The sequence below is a fragment of the Armigeres subalbatus genome, chromosome 3 (genome assembly GCF_024139115.2).
Source record: "Armigeres subalbatus isolate Guangzhou_Male chromosome 3, GZ_Asu_2, whole genome shotgun sequence".
Lineage (NCBI taxonomy): Eukaryota > Metazoa > Arthropoda > Insecta > Diptera > Culicidae > Armigeres > Armigeres subalbatus.
Genome location: NC_085141.1, coordinates 277,632,056 through 277,649,154, shown reverse-complemented (window position 1 = coordinate 277,649,154; position 17,099 = coordinate 277,632,056). Strand labels below are relative to the sequence as shown.

The 17,099-nt window shown below is 46.0% G+C and overlaps 1 protein-coding gene across 12 annotated transcripts in view; it reads left to right on the top strand.

The window, feature by feature from the left end:
* The first annotated feature begins 499 nt into the window (after positions 1 to 499).
* LOC134224568 (uncharacterized) overlaps positions 500 to 17,099 on the top strand; it is a 287,855-nt gene continuing 271,255 nt past the window's right edge. For 2 of the 12 annotated variants that reach the window (XM_062703968.1, XM_062703980.1), the window contains exons 1-3: positions 613 to 1,060; positions 1,146 to 1,366; positions 9,120 to 9,297. In XM_062703968.1, the coding sequence (XP_062559952.1) occupies positions 9,166 to 9,297 (132 nt within the window). In that variant the 5' untranslated portion in view covers positions 613 to 1,060; positions 1,146 to 1,366; positions 9,120 to 9,165. The other 10 variants (XM_062703975.1, XM_062703973.1, XM_062703978.1 and 7 more) reach the window with 10 other exon arrangements.

The following is a 17,099-nucleotide window of genomic DNA, read 5'->3' as shown; positions in this document are numbered from 1 at the left end:
AAATTGTTCTGTAACATACCAACAACCCTTTTTGCAATTCTGAGCTCAATCGAGCAATCAGAACCAATTTCCAGTTCGAATGAGTATCGGAGGTGTATATTCCTAAATATTTTGACTGAAACCCCCATACAAATTTCAAATTAAATGCGCCAACTTAGATAATATGAATTACCAATTTAATCATTAGAGATTTTATACTTCATCATCATTTTCCTTCTGATACAATTCACACGAATATCTAAAACAAATATTTAGTTTGCTTTCAACAGATTCCTTAATCCATATAGAATAACTGCACCAGATAATGGCATTGGTCCGTATCTTCAAAAAACAAAATCTCTCACCAGTAAGTGAACAATCCAATTGTTTATAAACAATTCCACCCGCAGCGGAACTCAATAATCTGCGGAACAGTTGATAACACTCATTCCTCTCATATGTATTGTCGATACACCGTCGTCGATCGCCACGGGGCTTATTATAACTCACCTTATCACAGGCTGGCAATTATAGCTCCAATACCTATAAATCGCAAACTTTTAGGCAAGCGTGCGAAACATAAGCCCTAACCAAAACAGTCTATCAAAACAGCACCTGAGAACGGAGGTATGTTCGAGTGTTTTTTTTCTCTCGCACCCGACTTGATCAATCTACTTTAGTCACTTCAATCATTGAAACAAAACCCAAAGTGCATCTACCGAGACGCTGGAAGTTAGTTGAGTTAGACGGGGGAGAAAAAAAAGCACTCAGTTTGATAAAAAAAAAACCCAACTTGGACGAGATTCGTGGTGAAACTTCGACGTGATAATTTGTGTCCCTTCGGTGCAATCACGGGAGCACGGGAACCGAAAAAATCGAAAACAGTTCCAGCGCAACGGGCGAGAAACTATTTTGACAGTGGACAAGTGCGAAGAGTGCGATTTAGTGCGGTGCAACGGTCGTCGGGAGAAAAGCTTTTGTGCAAAGTTGAATTGAAAGTTGCTTCGGGTGTTATAGATTGAAACATGTTGGCCCTATAACAAAGTAGAAATTGTTCATAAAAAAAATCTAAAAACAGATAGTAAGAGAATTATTTGTGTTAAATTTGAATTCAGCGTTTTGTTTGAAACGATAAAACTTAAATACATTTTCTCTTTTCTATCTAGAAATTGAACGCGATACGGTTTGGTTATAACAACTTTACCAACTTTGAAGAAGGAAACACGCATTCCTTAACAATATATTAACTAATCCGTCTAGTTCATATAAACTTTTTATGAATAATTTGTACTTTATTTTTGGATATTCATATAACCGCACACTTGACACTGTGGAGATAGGAACGCCAGCGGCGGAGAGCCTTAAAACTAAAAGAACGAGTGCAACGGTAAGCCTTTATCTTTGCTAAGTTTTATGCATGACGGAGAAGAAAAACATAAAAATTCTAACGCTAAGTGCATTTCAATAAAAAAAAAGTGGTGTAGCTCTTGGGATGGATAGAAATAGAAGCCGATTACTAATTTGGAGACAGTGATTAATGGAATCATAATTGAATAAGATTCTAAGTTAATTCTTTTTAATGTTAGGCTGAAGTACCGTTCGAACATGACTCACATTCCTAACAGTGGCGTTTTGGCCCTCTAAGCTTTAACATTTTCATCGATTGTGGTTCGGTGTACCAGTAATAGTGGTATTAGTGACAGGTCTAAATTGTTTAATTCGTACCAAATGATAGGAATACATTTCCAGTGATGTTAATATATTGGCAGAAAGCTGTTCTTTTCTACTTTTCAAGAAAAATGGTGTTGATTCTTTAAAATATTATTTTCTTTTCGAAATCGCTTCCTCCACTATATGGGACATGGACAAGTAATAGTGGTACTTGCTAACTTCTGTTCCTATAATAGTGAATCCCATTGGTTTCTTATGGGATTCACTATTATAGGAACGCCACACTATTACTGGTGCAAGGGAGCAAAAATGTTAAGGAAAAATGATGTTTTCCTATATTTTCCCGGAAAATTTCAAATAATTTTCGAACACATTCACCTATTATTAGCAAGCGCTATGCTATGAAGTAATTAAAAAAAATAAAAATGTTCAAAATCTCATGAAAATCAAGTTTCCACTATTACTGGTACACCATTATTACCGGTACAGCCACCCTACACATGTGCGCCGCCGCCGTCAAAAATCAATCGGCGCGCTTCCGTATGAAAATTTACCATGCCGCCGAGTATTTTTTATCACGCCGAGGGAAGCAGTTGGATTTTGTACATTTTTACAAGTTTTATCAAGTTCTTGCCTAAAATTCACATTTTCAGCCACCTTCATATGACATTTATCTACTTCTTTCCTTGCTTATTAGCATTGAATGTTCCACTGGAACATTGCCGCCTCGCAGCTTTGTGTTAATTAAGCTTTTCCACATTTATTTACTAAGAGGTTTCAAGACCAAATTACTATTTTTTGTCATTAGATCCCGTATAGGCCAAACATAAGCAATTTTTGTCTTCTTAGAAATCCACCGGACATTCAATGTTTCAGAAAATTTGGAAATTGTTCTTCGGGAAATTGAGGAAATATTTCTAGAATTCCTCCGAGTATGTCTACAAGACTTCCTTCCGTATTTCGCTATAAAATTATTTTTGATTTACATGTAAAATGTATTTAGAAATTCAGCAAGACTTTTTTAAATCCCACATAAACTTTCTTTTGAAATACTTCAAATTCTAGAAGTTCTTCAACAACTTTTTCCGAGAATTTCTCCTGTAAGTCCATTTGTAAATTAACACATTACAACTAAAATTCATTCAAGAATTTATCCAAATAATCCCCCAGGAATTCAAACAAGAATATGTTTGAGAATTTCTTCAGTTAATTATTTCATATAATCCTCCTTCGGATTTTTCTACAAAAAATATTCGTGAATTTTAAAAAGACATTCCAAGACCATCAATTAAATTTTGTAAGGAATACCTTAAGGAATTTCTGAGGGGAATTCATAGAGGGATTTCTGAAAGAATTTTCGAAGTAAATTCCGCTGATATTACTGGACCATTGTTATGGGAGAATTACTAAGGACCACGTGGAGGAAAAAATGGACAAATTTCCAAGGTATTTTTGTTTTAGAATATTCTGGGGGATTTCAAGGAGAAATTTTTCGAAAAAAAGTCCAGAAAAGGTTTCTGGTTGATTTCTCGACAAACTGTTGGGGATTACCTGGAGAATTTTTAAGGGGAATTTTGGCAGTAATATCTGGAGTTGGGTGATAATTTTCCATATAAGAGTTAAAGACTGAAGTTGAAATTTTAAGATTGAAGTCTTTCGGCGATATCAGTTTTAATAAGAAAAACGTTTTTTGCTCCAACATTTCCATTAGCCGGAGCTAGGAGCGAAAACGCTACATATTAAGCCTGCTATCGCCAAACGAATTTATTCATTTTTTGAAGAAGTTCCCGTGGGAATTATCTGGAATATTTCATGAAATAATTTGAAGAGAAGTATCCGGGTGGATTCTCAGAAGAATATCCGAAGATGTTTTTATAGAAATTTTCGGAAGAATTTTTGTAACATTTTCTGTAGGAATAACCGTAAGAATTTCTGAAGGAACTCTTTAAGGAATTCACAGAATAAATCTGAAGGAACTTCTTAATTATTCCTAAACGGTTTTCGAGTAGAGTTTTTGGAAACATTTTGAGAGAAATACCTGGAGGAATTTCCTGTAGAATTCACGAGAGCTAGATGGGAGATGGGTATAGAAGAATTTCATGTGAATTTCGAAAGGAATTCGAAAAGAATATCAGAATAGTTCTCGAAGTAATTTATTAAAAGTTCTTGTATCTGTGCAAAAATCTAATGGAATTCGCATGTGAGTTTTTGGAGTAGCTCCTAGTGGAATTCCTGGCGGAGTTTCTGGAGGATTTCCCGGAGGAAATTCTGGAACAATTACTTGACGATCTTCCGGAGAATTTTGAGGAAACTTTCGGAAAAAAATCTGAACAAAGCTTAGCAGGTAATCCAGGAATAAATTCCGGAGGAAATGGAATTTTCGCAGGAATTCGTGGTGAAATTTTCAGATTAGTTTCTGGATGAATTTCTGGATAAATTCCAAGAGGAACTCCCTGAGGAATTGCTGAAGGAACTTCTGGAACTTCCGGAAGAATTCCTGGAGGAACTTCCGGAGGAATTCCGGGAGGAACTTCCGGAGGAATTCCCGGAGGAACTTCCGGAGGAATTCCCGGAGGAACTTCCGGAGGAATTCCCGGAGGAACTTCCGGAGGAATTCCCGGAGGAACTTCCGGAGGAATTCCTGGAGGAACTTGCGGAGGAATTCCGGGAGGAACTTCCGGAGGAATTCCCGGAGGAACTTCCGGAGGAATTCCCGGAGGAACTTCCGGAGGAATTCCCGGAGGAACTTCCGGAGGAATTCCCGGAGGAACTTCCGGAGGAATTCCCGGAGGAACTTCCGGAGGAATTCCCGGAGGAACTTCCGGAGGAATTCCGGAGGAACTTCCGGAGGAATTCCCGGAGGAACTTCCGGAGGAATTCGGAGGAACTTCCGGAGGAATTCCCGGAGGAACTTCCGGAGGAATTCCCGGAGGAACTTCCGGAGGAATTCCGGAGGAACTTCCGGAGGAATTCCCGGAGGAACTTCCGGAGGAATTCCGGAGGAACTTCCGGAGGAATTCCCGGAGGAACTTCCGGAGGAATTTGAAGGAACTTCCGGAGGAATTCGGAGGAACTTCCGGAGGAACTTCCGGAGGAACTTCCGGAAGAATTCCCGGAGGAACTTCAGAGGAATTCCCGGAGGAACTTCCGGAGGAATTCCCGGAGGAACTTCCGGAGAAATTCCTGGAGGAACTTCCGGAGAAATTCCGGGAGGAACTTCCGGAGGAATTCCCGGAGGAACTTCGGGAGGAATTCGGAGGAACTTCCGGAGGAATTCCCGGAGGAACTTCCGGAGGAATTCGGAGGAACTTCCGGAGGAATTTGGAGGAACTTCCGGAGGAATTCGGAGGAACCTCCGGCGGAATTCCCGGAGGAACTTCCGGAGGAATTCCCGGAGGAACTTCCGGAGGAATTCCCGGAGGAACTTCCGGAGGAATTTGGAGGAACTTCGGAGGAATTCCCGGAGGAACTTCCGGAGGAATTCGGAGGAACTTCCGGAGGAATTCCCGGAGGAACTTCCGGAGGAATTCCCGGAGGAACTTCCGGAGGAATTCCCGGAGGAACTTCCGGAGGAATTTGGAGGAACTTCCGGAGGAATTCCCGGAGGAACTTCCGGAGGAATTTGGAGGAACTTCCGGAGGAACTTCCGGAGGAATTCCCGGAGGAACTTCCGGAGGAATTCCCGGAGGAACTTCCGGAGGAATTCCCGGAGGAACTTCCGGAGGAATTCCCGGAGGAACTTCCGGAGGAATTCCCGGAGGAACTTCCGGAGGAACTTCCGGAGGAATTCCCGGAGGAACTTCCGGAGGAACTTCCGGAGGAACTTCCGGAGGAATTCCCGGAGGAACTTCCGGAGGAATTCCCGGAGGAACTTCCGGAGGAATTCCCGGAGGAACTTCCGGAGGAACTTCCGGAGGAATTCCCGGAGGAACTTCCGGAGGAATTTCCGGAGGAACTTCCGGAGGAATTCCCGGAGGAACTTCCGGAGGAATTCGGAGGAACTTCGGAGGAATTCGGAGGAACTTCCGGAGGAATTCCCGGAGGAACTTCCGGAGGAATTCCGGAGGAACTTCGGAGGAATTCCCGGAGGAACTTCCGGAGGAATTCCCGGAGGAACTTCCGGAGGAATTCCCGGAGGAACTTCCGGAGGAATTCCGGAGGAACTTCCGGAGGAATTCGGAGGAACTTCCGGAGGAATTCGGAGGAACTTCCGGAGGAATTCGGAGGAACTTCGGACGAATTCCCGGAGGAACTTCCGGAGGAATTCCCGGAGGAACTTCCGGAGGAATTCCCGGAGGAACTTCCGGAGGAATTCCCGGAGGAACTTCCGGAGGAATTCGGAGGAACTTCCGGAGGAATTCCCGGAGGAACTTCGGAGGAATTCCCGGAGGAACTTCCGGAGGAATTCGGAGGAACTTCGGAGGAATTCCCGGAGGAACTTCCGGAGGAATTCCCGGAGGAACTTCGGAGGAATTCCCGGAGGAACTTCCGGAGGAATTCGGAGGAACTTCCGGAGGAATTCCCGGAGGAACTTCCGGAGGAATTCGGAGGAACTTCGGAGGAATTCGGAGGAACTTCCGGAGGAATTCCCGGAGGAACTTCCGGAGGAATTCCCGGAGGAACTTCCGGAGGAATTCCCGGAGGAACTTCGGAGGAATTCGGAGGAACTTCCGGAGGAATTCCCGGAGGAACTTCCGGAGGAATTCCCGGAGGAACTTCCGGAGGAATTCGGAGGAACTTCCGGAGGAATTCCCGGAGGAACTTCCGGAGGAATTCGGAGGAACTTCCGGAGGAATTCGGAGGAACTTCCGGAGGAATTCCCGGAGGAACTTCCGGAGGAATTCGGAGGAACTTCCGGAGGAATTCCCGGAGGAACTTCCGGAGGAATTCCCGGAGGAACTTCGGAGGAATTCCCGGAGGAACTTCCGGAGGAATTCCCGGAGGAACTTCCGGAGGAATTCCCGGAGGAACTTCCGGAGGAATTCCCGGAGGAACTTCCGGAGGAACTTTCGGAGGAACTTCCGGAGGAATTCCCGGAGGAACTTCCGGAGGAATTCCCGGAGGAACTTCCGGAGGAATTCCCGGAGGAACTTCCGGAGGAACTTTCGGAGGAACTTCCGGAGGAATTCCCGGAGGAACTTCCGGAGGAATTTCCGGAGCAATTTCCGGAGGAACTTTCGGAGGAACTTCCGGAGGAACTTCCGGAGGAATTCCCGGAGGAACTTCCGGAGGAATTCCCGGAGGAACTTCCGGAGGAATTCCCGGAGGAACTTCCGGAGGAATTCCCGGAGGAACTTCCGGAGGAATTCCCGGAGGAACTTCCGGAGGAATTCCCGGAGGAACTTCCGGAGGAATTCCCGGAGGAACTTCCGGAGGAATTCCCGGAGGAACTTCCGGAGGAATTCCCGGAGGAACTTCCGGAGGAATTCCCGGAGGAACTTCCGGAGGAATTCCCGGAGGAATTCCCGGAGGAACTTCCGGAGGAATTCGCAGAGGAACTTCCGGAGGAATTCCCGGAGGAACTTCCGGAGGAATTCCCGGAGGAACTTCCGGAGGAATTCCCGGAGGAACTTCCGGAGGAATTCCCGGAGGAACTTCCGGAGGAATTCGGAGGAACTTCGGAGGAATTCCCGGAGGAACTTCCGGAGGAATTCGGAGGAACTTCCGGAGGAATTCCCGGAGGAACTTCCGGAGGAATTCGGAGGAACTTCGGAGGAATTCGGAGGAACTTCCGGAGGAATTCGGAGGAACTTCCGGAGGAATTCCCGGAGGAACTTCCGGAGGAATTCGGAGGAACTTCCGGAGGAATTCCCGAGGAACTTCCGGAGGAATTTCGGAGGAACTTCCGGAGGAATTCCCGGAGGAACTTCGGAGGAATTCCCGGAGGAACTTCCGGAGGAATTCGGAGGAACTTCCGGAGGAATTCGGAGGAACTTCGGAGGAATTCCCGGAGGAACTTCCGGAGGAATTCCCGGAGGAACTTCCGGAGGAATTCGGAGGAACTTCCGGAGGAATTCCCGGAGGAACTTCCGGAGGAATTGGAGGAACTTCCGGAGGAATTCCCGGAGGAACTTCCGGAGGAATTCCCGGAGGAACTTCGGAGGAATTCGGAGGAACTTCCGGAGGAATTCCCGGAGGAACTTCCGGAGGAATTCCCGGAGGAACTTCCGGAGGAATTCCGGAGGAACTTCCGGAGGAATTCCCGGAGGAACTTCGGAGGAATTCGGAGGAACTTCCGGAGGAATTCCGGAGGAACTTCCGGAGGAATTCGGAGGAACTTCGGAGGAATTCCCGGAGGAACTTCCGGAGGAATTCGGAGGAACTTCCGGAGGAATTCGGAGGAACTTCCGGAGGAATTCCCGGAGGAACTTCCGGAGGAATTCCCGGAGGAACTTCCGGAGGAATTCGGAGGAACTTCCGGAGGAATTCCCGGAGGAACTTCGGAGGAATTGGAGGAACTTCCGGAGGAATTCCCGGAGGAACTTCCGGAGGAATTCTGGAGGAACTTCCGGAGGAATTCCCGGAGGAACTTCCGGAGGAATTCGGAGGAACTTCCGGAGGAATTCCCGAGGAACTTCCGGAGGAATTCCCGGAGGAACTTCCGGAGGAATTCCCGGAGGAACTTCCGGAGGAATTCCCGGAGGAACTTCCGGAGGAATTATCGGAGGAACTTCCGGAGGAATTCCCGGAGGAACTTCCGGAGGAATTCCCGGAGGAACTTCCGGAGGAATTCCCGGAGGAACTTCAGAGGAATTCCCGGAGGAACTTCCGGAGGAATTTCGGAGGAACTTCGGAGGAATTCCCGGAGGAACTTCCGGAGGAATTCCCGGAGGAACTTCCGGAGGAATTCCCGGAGGAACTTCCGGAGGAATTCCCGGAGGAACTTCCGGAGGAATTCCCGGAGGAACTTCCGGAGGAATTCCCGGAGGAACTTCCGGAGGAGTTCCCGGAGGAACTTCCGGAGGAGTTCCTGGAGGAACCACCTACTATTTTATTACTCAGATCAAATTGACCTAAATTCCCAATCAATGAAGATATGTTTGCATACTGACTGACGCACGTTTCAGTTAGAAATAATCAGAAAATTCCATACCTGTCAGTTATTTTTCGACAATAAAAAATTGGACTTCTGACTGTCGCATAAGATTTTTTTAAATTTAGTTTTTTAGGAAGTTTGTTTTCGATATACATAGTAAATTTTGCCATGCGAGTTGTTTTTTATGAGATATTGCAAACGAATCATTAAATATTATTATCGGCCTTGGCCGATTCATCTCGTATTGTGAAAAAAGATTCGGCTGCCGGTGGGACTTACCTCTCACTGTTCCATTAGGTACACGAACATATTTACCAATTATACAGCTGTCATTGAACTATCGAAATTGAGCACCAGTCGATTGCGTTTGAATCACAAACACGACACCATCTGATTAAAACTCAACTTTTTCCTAATTTTCTTAACTTTTCAGCCTCCGAGCAAGACATCCAAAAACTTATTGCGGTGCAACTTGCGGCATGAGCTCAACACCACGAGAGCGCGATAGGTCACTGCACACAACTGATGGACGGTCGGCATGCAGTACCATGAATCTGCTGCACGCTCTATCGGACGATAGCGAAATAGATTGCCTCGAGGAGAACATCGTTGTAAGTACATACTTGTACGGAGCTAGGAATTTAATTAAACGAATCGCTTTACAGCACAGTATCGAAATTATGAAGCAATTGTTGAGCAGGCTACGGGCTAGATTTGACAATTTGAAGATAATTTTGTTGGAATTTGAAACTTTATACCTTTTGAGTTATAATAACTTTAATCGAAGTTCAGAGATTCCATGGGAAAATGATTAATAATGTCACGAATATGGTCTTCGCTTGATTTGTACGGTACAGTATCATTGTACGGTACAGTATGGCATAATGAATATTGCAAATTACAGACAATTTATTTGTCTGCGTGCTTCATTCCAGCCAACTGAAGAATTTCTACAAAATTTCACCACAAGTTTCTTAGTTTACCAACATGAAAAATTCTTTCCAAGCATGAAAACATAATTCCCAAAATATTTTTTTTTCCAACAGCGTACTTGGAACATTCATTTTAATCATTTAACTTTATGAAAATTTATGTTTTTGTTGACAGTTACATACCAAAAATATTTAAAAAGTTTCAAAATATTTAAAAAATCATATAAAGACAAAAATTGGTAATTGAAAAGTGTGCTTGAGAAAAAATAATATTTATAATTGCATATTCAACCATCAAAGCCATGGAACAATTCGAGCAAACAGTTTGAACCGTAGACAGTTTATTAAAAGTTCCATGATTACAAAATTACCCATAGTCAACGCCGAAAAAAACAAGTTTTCCGATGGCTATTTTAACGTCTTCTCCAGACGACCCGAACATCTAACTCCGTTAACGAATTTTTCCGGTTTGAACGTTGCACGATGGTAGGCAAAACACACTCATAGACACACTTCACACAGTGGCATGTCATACAAGAGCGCTATAAAAGTAGTACGGTAGAGTACGGCTTCGTCTATTCAGTAGCGTAAAAAAAAAGCAAGGACAAGAACGCGCGAGCTTGATAATAATTGAGTCCATAATGGCGGCAGAGGTTTTTCGTACCTAGTTTTTCCCTTCGTCAGCGTCGCTATTTGTTGGGATAGTTTTGTTTAGAGTTCTTCCAGCGAAATCACTCAACCGAAATTGTCTTGTGACCAGCTTAAAGCTAAAATGCAGTTTGTTTTATTTTAGAGAGATAAAGTAACATATCCAGTGTTTACTCACAATTTAGTCTCCGTATTATACTACAGCCCACAACAGAACTAATCTAATACAAGCATGAATGTTTATCCTGCAAATAGCTTATAAGTTTCAACTAGTTTTTATAATTTAATTTAGTTCACCTTAGTTTTCAAATTAATACAATATCCAAAATTCCAAAATGTTATCCAATTCAATCCGTATTTATCACTTTCTCTATTTTGCTCTAATTCATCTCATCAATCGCACGTCATCTCGTTTGACACCTTGTCGTTGTTAGGCGATTCGATGTCTTCAGTGATGCCAGCGATGAATAAATAAAGGGATTTTCACTATAAAGGCTGTTGCGGCAAACTTTCTTCCGTGTCGCCTTAACTTCCTCTATAGCGTCACCAGAGCTAAACACGTCCAGCACAGCCAACCTCGTAACAGGTCTCTTCATAGTGCCACCTGATGTCTGTGTTACGCCATCCTTTCCCGGAAACACTTGGATAACTCGCCCACGCATCCATCGGTTCCTCACATTTTCGTCAACAACAAGCACGAGATCTCCTACTTTGATCTCGGAACCATTTTGTACGCCGAATGATTGTAGAGTAGATATTCCACTCCCTAACGACGCCAGACGTTGTCTCGCGTCTTAATCATGTTCAACTACTTCTCAACGCGCCGTCGCCACATCCGTTGGATACTTCTCCGTTTCTTTAACGCCATTCGAACTCAGCCACAAAACGTGATTGAGCGTCAGTGATTCTTGATCCGCAGCTCCCAAAGGGATGAATGTTAACGGAGTTGACCTGGAGTTGATCATACTTTCTGCTTCCGCTAATACTGTTGCGAACGACTCTTCGCCCAGTTTCCTCACTTCTGGAACGCATCCTAGTGCAGACTGCACGGCACGAACCATTCTTTCCTAACAACCTCCCATATGGGGGCCTGCAGAAGGATTGAACCGCCACTGAGTTCAAGCATTGGTAAAGGTACTGCCCAGCTCAGAGTGGATTCTGTTGATTTCGTCTCGCAGCTCCCGACTTGCTCCTACAAAATTTGTCCCATTATCAGAGTAAATTACCTGAGGGGAACCTCTACGAGCAATGAACCGTCTGATTGCCTTCTTACACGCATCGGTAGACAAACCACCTCAAGGTATACAGCCCTGACCGTGAGGCAAGTGAAGAGGCAGACCCACCGTTTCACCGCGCTTCGACCGATTTTCACCGGATACGGTCCAAACAGATCTACGCCCACGTAGGTGAACGGGCGTACGTACGGCTCCAATCCCACAGCGGGTAGCGGCCCCATTTTCGGAACAACTGGAGTGGATTTTTACACGCGGCACCACATGCAGCGTTTCCTTGCCAGGCGAACTTCCACTCGTAGCCTTGGTATGTAGAACTTTTGTCGCATTTCGTTCACAATGGTTTCGTCATTTGCATGACCGTACTTCCGATGGTAAAAATCCAAGAGCAGCTCCGTGACCCGATGATTTCTAGGCATAATTATGGGGAACTTCGCATCGTAAGCCATCATCTTAGCTTCCGCTGCCCTACTACCTACCCGCAACACTCCGTTTTCGTCCGCAAATGGCGATTGCTTCGCCAGGCAGCTGGACGCTACTATTTGCTTTGGTCTACAACTCCGCTCCGAATTCTGATTCAGGATCGCTACTTCCTCAGGAAACTCTTCAGACTGCGCAGTCAACCATAGCGTCCGTTCAGCCTTCTGGATTTCCGCACTGGTTAACACGGATGTATTGGCCGAGCCACTGCTTCCCGCGGTACGCAGACGATCTACGAAGTGGTGAACGTATGCCACTGCCCGTAACATCCTCTCGAACCGTGAAAACCTTGCTGTCTCCACCACTGGTTGCCTGATCATATGACTGCAGACGTACGCCTCCCGCAATTCCAAATCGCTTTCATCTGTATTGTCATCCGGAACCATTTGCCAATCTTCACCACGACGACTGTAGAGAAATTCAGGTCCCTGAAACCATCGACTGTTAACGTTGCAGGTGGGACCATTTCCCCACTTGGTGGCTTCGTCAGCCACGTTGATCTTCGTTGAAATCCACTGCCATTCGTTAATCTTTGTAAGGCTCAGTATTTCGTCAACTCTGAAGGCGACAAACTGCCGATATCGACGGGTATCTGACGTTATCCAAGAACATACTGTTGATGAATCGCTCAAAAATTACGTCTTCTGAATCTTCAAGGTGTGGTTTTCCTCTATCGTTTTCCGCAAGCGAGCCCTTAGCAATGCCGCCATCAGTTCTAATCGTAGAATAGAGACAATGCGAAGTGGTGTCACCTTCGTTTTTGACGAAACAAGTGATATCTTGACCTGTCCTCCGTCCACGAAGCCGCTGCGAAAGCCTGAGCGCATGGATCGACAAACACATGTAGCTTCAGAGTGTTGAGTCTTTTAGGATATTGTCCCGAAAAATAGCACCAAGGTATACGCAATTGACTCATCTTCTTGAGAACTTTTATTCAATCTGTCAAGCGCTTGCCAATGTCCTCCTGGAATCTCGTTGTCCCATTCTGTCTTACTCCTCCACATCTTGTATGAGGACTTTACCATTGATTACATTCGCCGCTATCAAACCTAGAGGGTCGTAAATGCTCATGACCAACCGAAGCATTTATCTTTTCGTAGGAACCGCTAAAACGTCTAGCTGTTTACGTACTTTCTCGTCGAACTGCAGTGAAAACGCGAACTCATCCTCCTTTTGAATCCACGCCATCCCCAACACTCGGTTGAATCCAATCTCCTGCTCCGACAGCATGGCTCTAATTGACTTTGGATTTACTTCATCTAGATTTTCTAGGACTTTTCCGTCACTCGACATCCAGTTGCGGATATGGAATCCTGCTCGTCGGTGCACCTCGATCACCTCCTTCGCTACTTCAACCGCTTCCTTTCCCGTATCGAAACTGTCTACGTAGTCGTCCACATAGTGCCTCTTTCTGACTGCTTCAGTTCCGCGTGGAAGCTCTCATGTTCAGCTGCATTCAAATTCTTGATGTAATGAGAGTGCGCTGGAGAGCAGGCCGCTTTAAATATTGCGACGTCGGAGACCATGGTACTCATTGGATGCTCCGGAGAATCTCTATAGGGAAATAATTGTGCGCTACGAATCGAAATTTGCAGAAACATCTCTTTGATGTGTCTGCCGATACGGCAACTTGACGCTCTCGGTACGGAAACATTAAAGATAATAACGGTGTCAGTGAATCAGGACCCTTCAGCAACATGCTGTTCAATAATACGCCATCAATTTTCGCCGCTGCGTCCCAGATCCACTCGGAACTTTTCCTGGCTTTTTCTCATTCACAACTTCTCCAATAGGTAAGAACCATGTGCGCCGCAGGTCAGATCCTTCGATTTCCTTCGCTGAAGCCTTGTGTATGTAGCCCTTGGTCTGGAAATCCTTATTTGCCGACGTACACTGTCGTAAAGCAATGAGTCCTTAGCTAAACGCTTTTCAAGACACTTGAAGCGTCGTTCTGCCATCGGCCGGCTGTCTGGAAACTCCACGTAATCATGCTTCCACAGCAGGCCCGTCTCGAACTTCTCACCGTTCACCCGATGTGTGCTAGCTTTCAGGATATTGATAGCCCGTTGTTCTTCCACACCTTTCACACTTGGCACAACAGCGACACCCAGACTCTCGATATCGAAAAAGCGACGAACGTACTCATGGAGGTCAACTTCAGGCGCCACGGAACACATATGGAGTTGCTTATGCACCGTATTCGCTTTTGTTTTCCGTAGGCTTCCACACACTGCCCATCCGATTCTGGTCTTCGTTGCTATAGGGTCGGTCAGCTTCCCCTCGCGCAGTTTCAATGTGGCTAGTAAATGGCTATTGCTCTGTCCGATCAGAATTCCTGGTACTGCAGACTTAAAACTCTTCACCGGAAGTTTGCTCAGGTGCGAGAAACGTGTGGCGAGTTCTTCATAGTCAGTCGTCTGTTGCGGTAGACCAAGGTTATCGACGGTATACACCTCGGATAATTCGTGCCGTTTGTTTCCACTGACTTCGGATATCGCCATCGTAACGACTTCTGTTCCAGTGATCTTCTTGTTGATACCCCGGTCCGTTCAATGTCCAAGGTCTCTGCTTGTCCGCTGGCACCAAGAGCTTTGGCAATCGACCGTTCGATGAGTGTCACCGAAGATCCGTCGTCGAGGAATGCGTAAGTGTTCATCAGTACCTTTGTCCCGTACAAAGTAACCGGGAGAATGCGGAATAGTGTAGACGATGACAACTGACGATGAACAGAAACCACCGCACTGGTAGTCTTGGAGGTATTTGGTGGCTCGAAGTGGAGTAAACGGTGGTGTCATTTGGGACAGTTGTTGATTCCACAAACCTCCCCTTTGCAAGGCCATCGTGCGTGTGACGTGAGGCAACGTGCACACAATTTATCTGCTTTCATCTGCCATCCAATTCCAATCCTTTGAACGGCTGGCAGTTCTCGATTCGATGACTGTCGACGTTACAAACAGCACACAACTTTGTGTTGTTCGCTCTAGTATCCAATTCTTTCAATTTTGCACCTTGTACTTCGGATTTCTCCGCCTCATCATGATGGTTCGTTTTCGGCTTGTCCGCGGTCACGTGCGTGTTCACAAATGACCTCTCTTTCTGTCGGCTTCTCTCTTCTTTCACGGCCTTCTGTGGGATGCTTGTAAGCTGCGTTACGCCACTTGCTGCTGAAGAAATCTTAGCCATGTAGTCGCTGAACACCTGTAAATCCACCTCCGCAACTTGTTCCTGGTAGAGAGCCCAACTAAACTTCACGGTCGCTGGCAGCTTATCCACCAGCTCTTGGAGCAAAATCGGATTGGCGAGGTGTCTTTCCAATCCAACTGCTTTCAGGTGTCCACAAAGATTCTACACAACTAGACTGTAGCTAACAAGAGTCTCCAACCGATTAGACTTCGAAGGAGGGAAGCAATCTTGTTACTGACTATATGCTCCGGACGGCAATAGAGTTGCTGCAGAGTAGACAACACTTGTGGTACGATATACGGGTGAAGTAAGAAGCTGCTAACGAATTGCTTCGCGCTACCTTTGAGACTTTGCTGTAGACGTAGAAGATTCCCCGAACCGGTGTGCCCGCGAATTACTGCTGAATGCTGATAACTACTTATAAACAAGGGACGATCAATTGGATCCCCGGAGAAAATTGGAAGTTCTCTAGTAACTACTTGTCTAGCAGCTATTTGTTGCTGTGTTGGCATATTCATCTGCATGGGTGCTGGAGCCTGGAAACCCAACTGCGGATAGATTCTTGACATGTAAGGAGACGCATTCGAAGCGGGGGGATACGGAATAGGCAGGTTTGTCGTTCCTCCCGCTGCTACGCCGAATGGAGCAACAATTTCTCGCTGGCCTTCCACAAAACAAGGATCTATCGAAGGGGGAGGTGGAGGAGGAAAGTTGGGTTCCAACCAAGATGCCGGCGGAGGGGGTAACGGAGGAGAACACTCACCACCTGCTGGCCGGTTTTCATTACGGTTGATTATTTGTTGCACTTCGTCATGCAAATCCCAATAATTAGACACCGCTTCATTCTGCAGACGAGTTGCATCGTATTCCCGCTGCCGACTTGCCTCTAGTTGGGTTTTTAACTGCTCTTCCATACCTCGCAGACACTGATTTTCATTCTCCAGTTCTGCCAGTTAATTGAAGCGTTTCGCAATCCTTGTTCCGTCGCCTGAATTGGTCACGCAAATCTGCTTCCCAAAGCACGCCGCTGCTCCTTCTCTTCGATGAGTAGTTGCTCCAAGGCTACAACCCGCGCGCCTGCAGTTTTTACTCGTTCACACTCTTGTTGCTTCAATTGAGCTCTCAAACTTGTTTCCGGTTCCCGAACTAGCTCCATCTCGTGGGCGTGCTGCATCTTCAAACTTTTAATCTGGTGCACCAAATCCACTTCACGTTGTCGTCTTCTGTCGACATCCAACTTGTGCTTCGCCACAAGTTCCTGGACGACCAGTGTTCCGCTTCCGTTTGTTGCTGAAGCTGCAAAACATTCTGCTTCCGGAGCTCACCAGTTTCGACACTCCATCGTTTGTAGCAGTGCGCACCAAAGCGACTGATTTTTGGTCTGGTTCCAGTTTTGAAGCTTCTTCAACCTTTAGTAGATTAGAATAAGGTTGGAGATCAACAGGAAGATCGATCGGCACTTTGTCCTTATCAGCTTCAATAGCGTCGACTCTACAGCGCCTTCCACCACATCTTCAGATTCTTCTCCGATTGTGATGCTTCCCAAGGTTCGAGGATCGATTCCACCTCTAGTTCTGTATCGAGTTGGTCGACACTAGCGGGTGGAGGAGCTACAATATCAACAGTCTTCAGCGGTGTCGACGATGGATGTACGCCCTGCGGGATTCCTGGACTTGCTTCTTCTTCCGGTTGAGTAACAGGTAGCGTTGGCGCAGGCGTCTGTGTAACGGCGGCCTCACCGGAACTCTTACTCTGCTTTACCCAATCTGCTGTTCGTTTCGCATCCCTCTGGCTACTCCGTATACTGCTTACACTATCTTCGTATTCCTGCCTGCTCAGCAATTCGTGCTTCCGGGCAATAAACTGTCGTCCTCGTTCCAGCTTATCCTGTAGCTCTCGCTCGTTCAAAGCTCGCTCCCTATCGACACGTTCACGGTT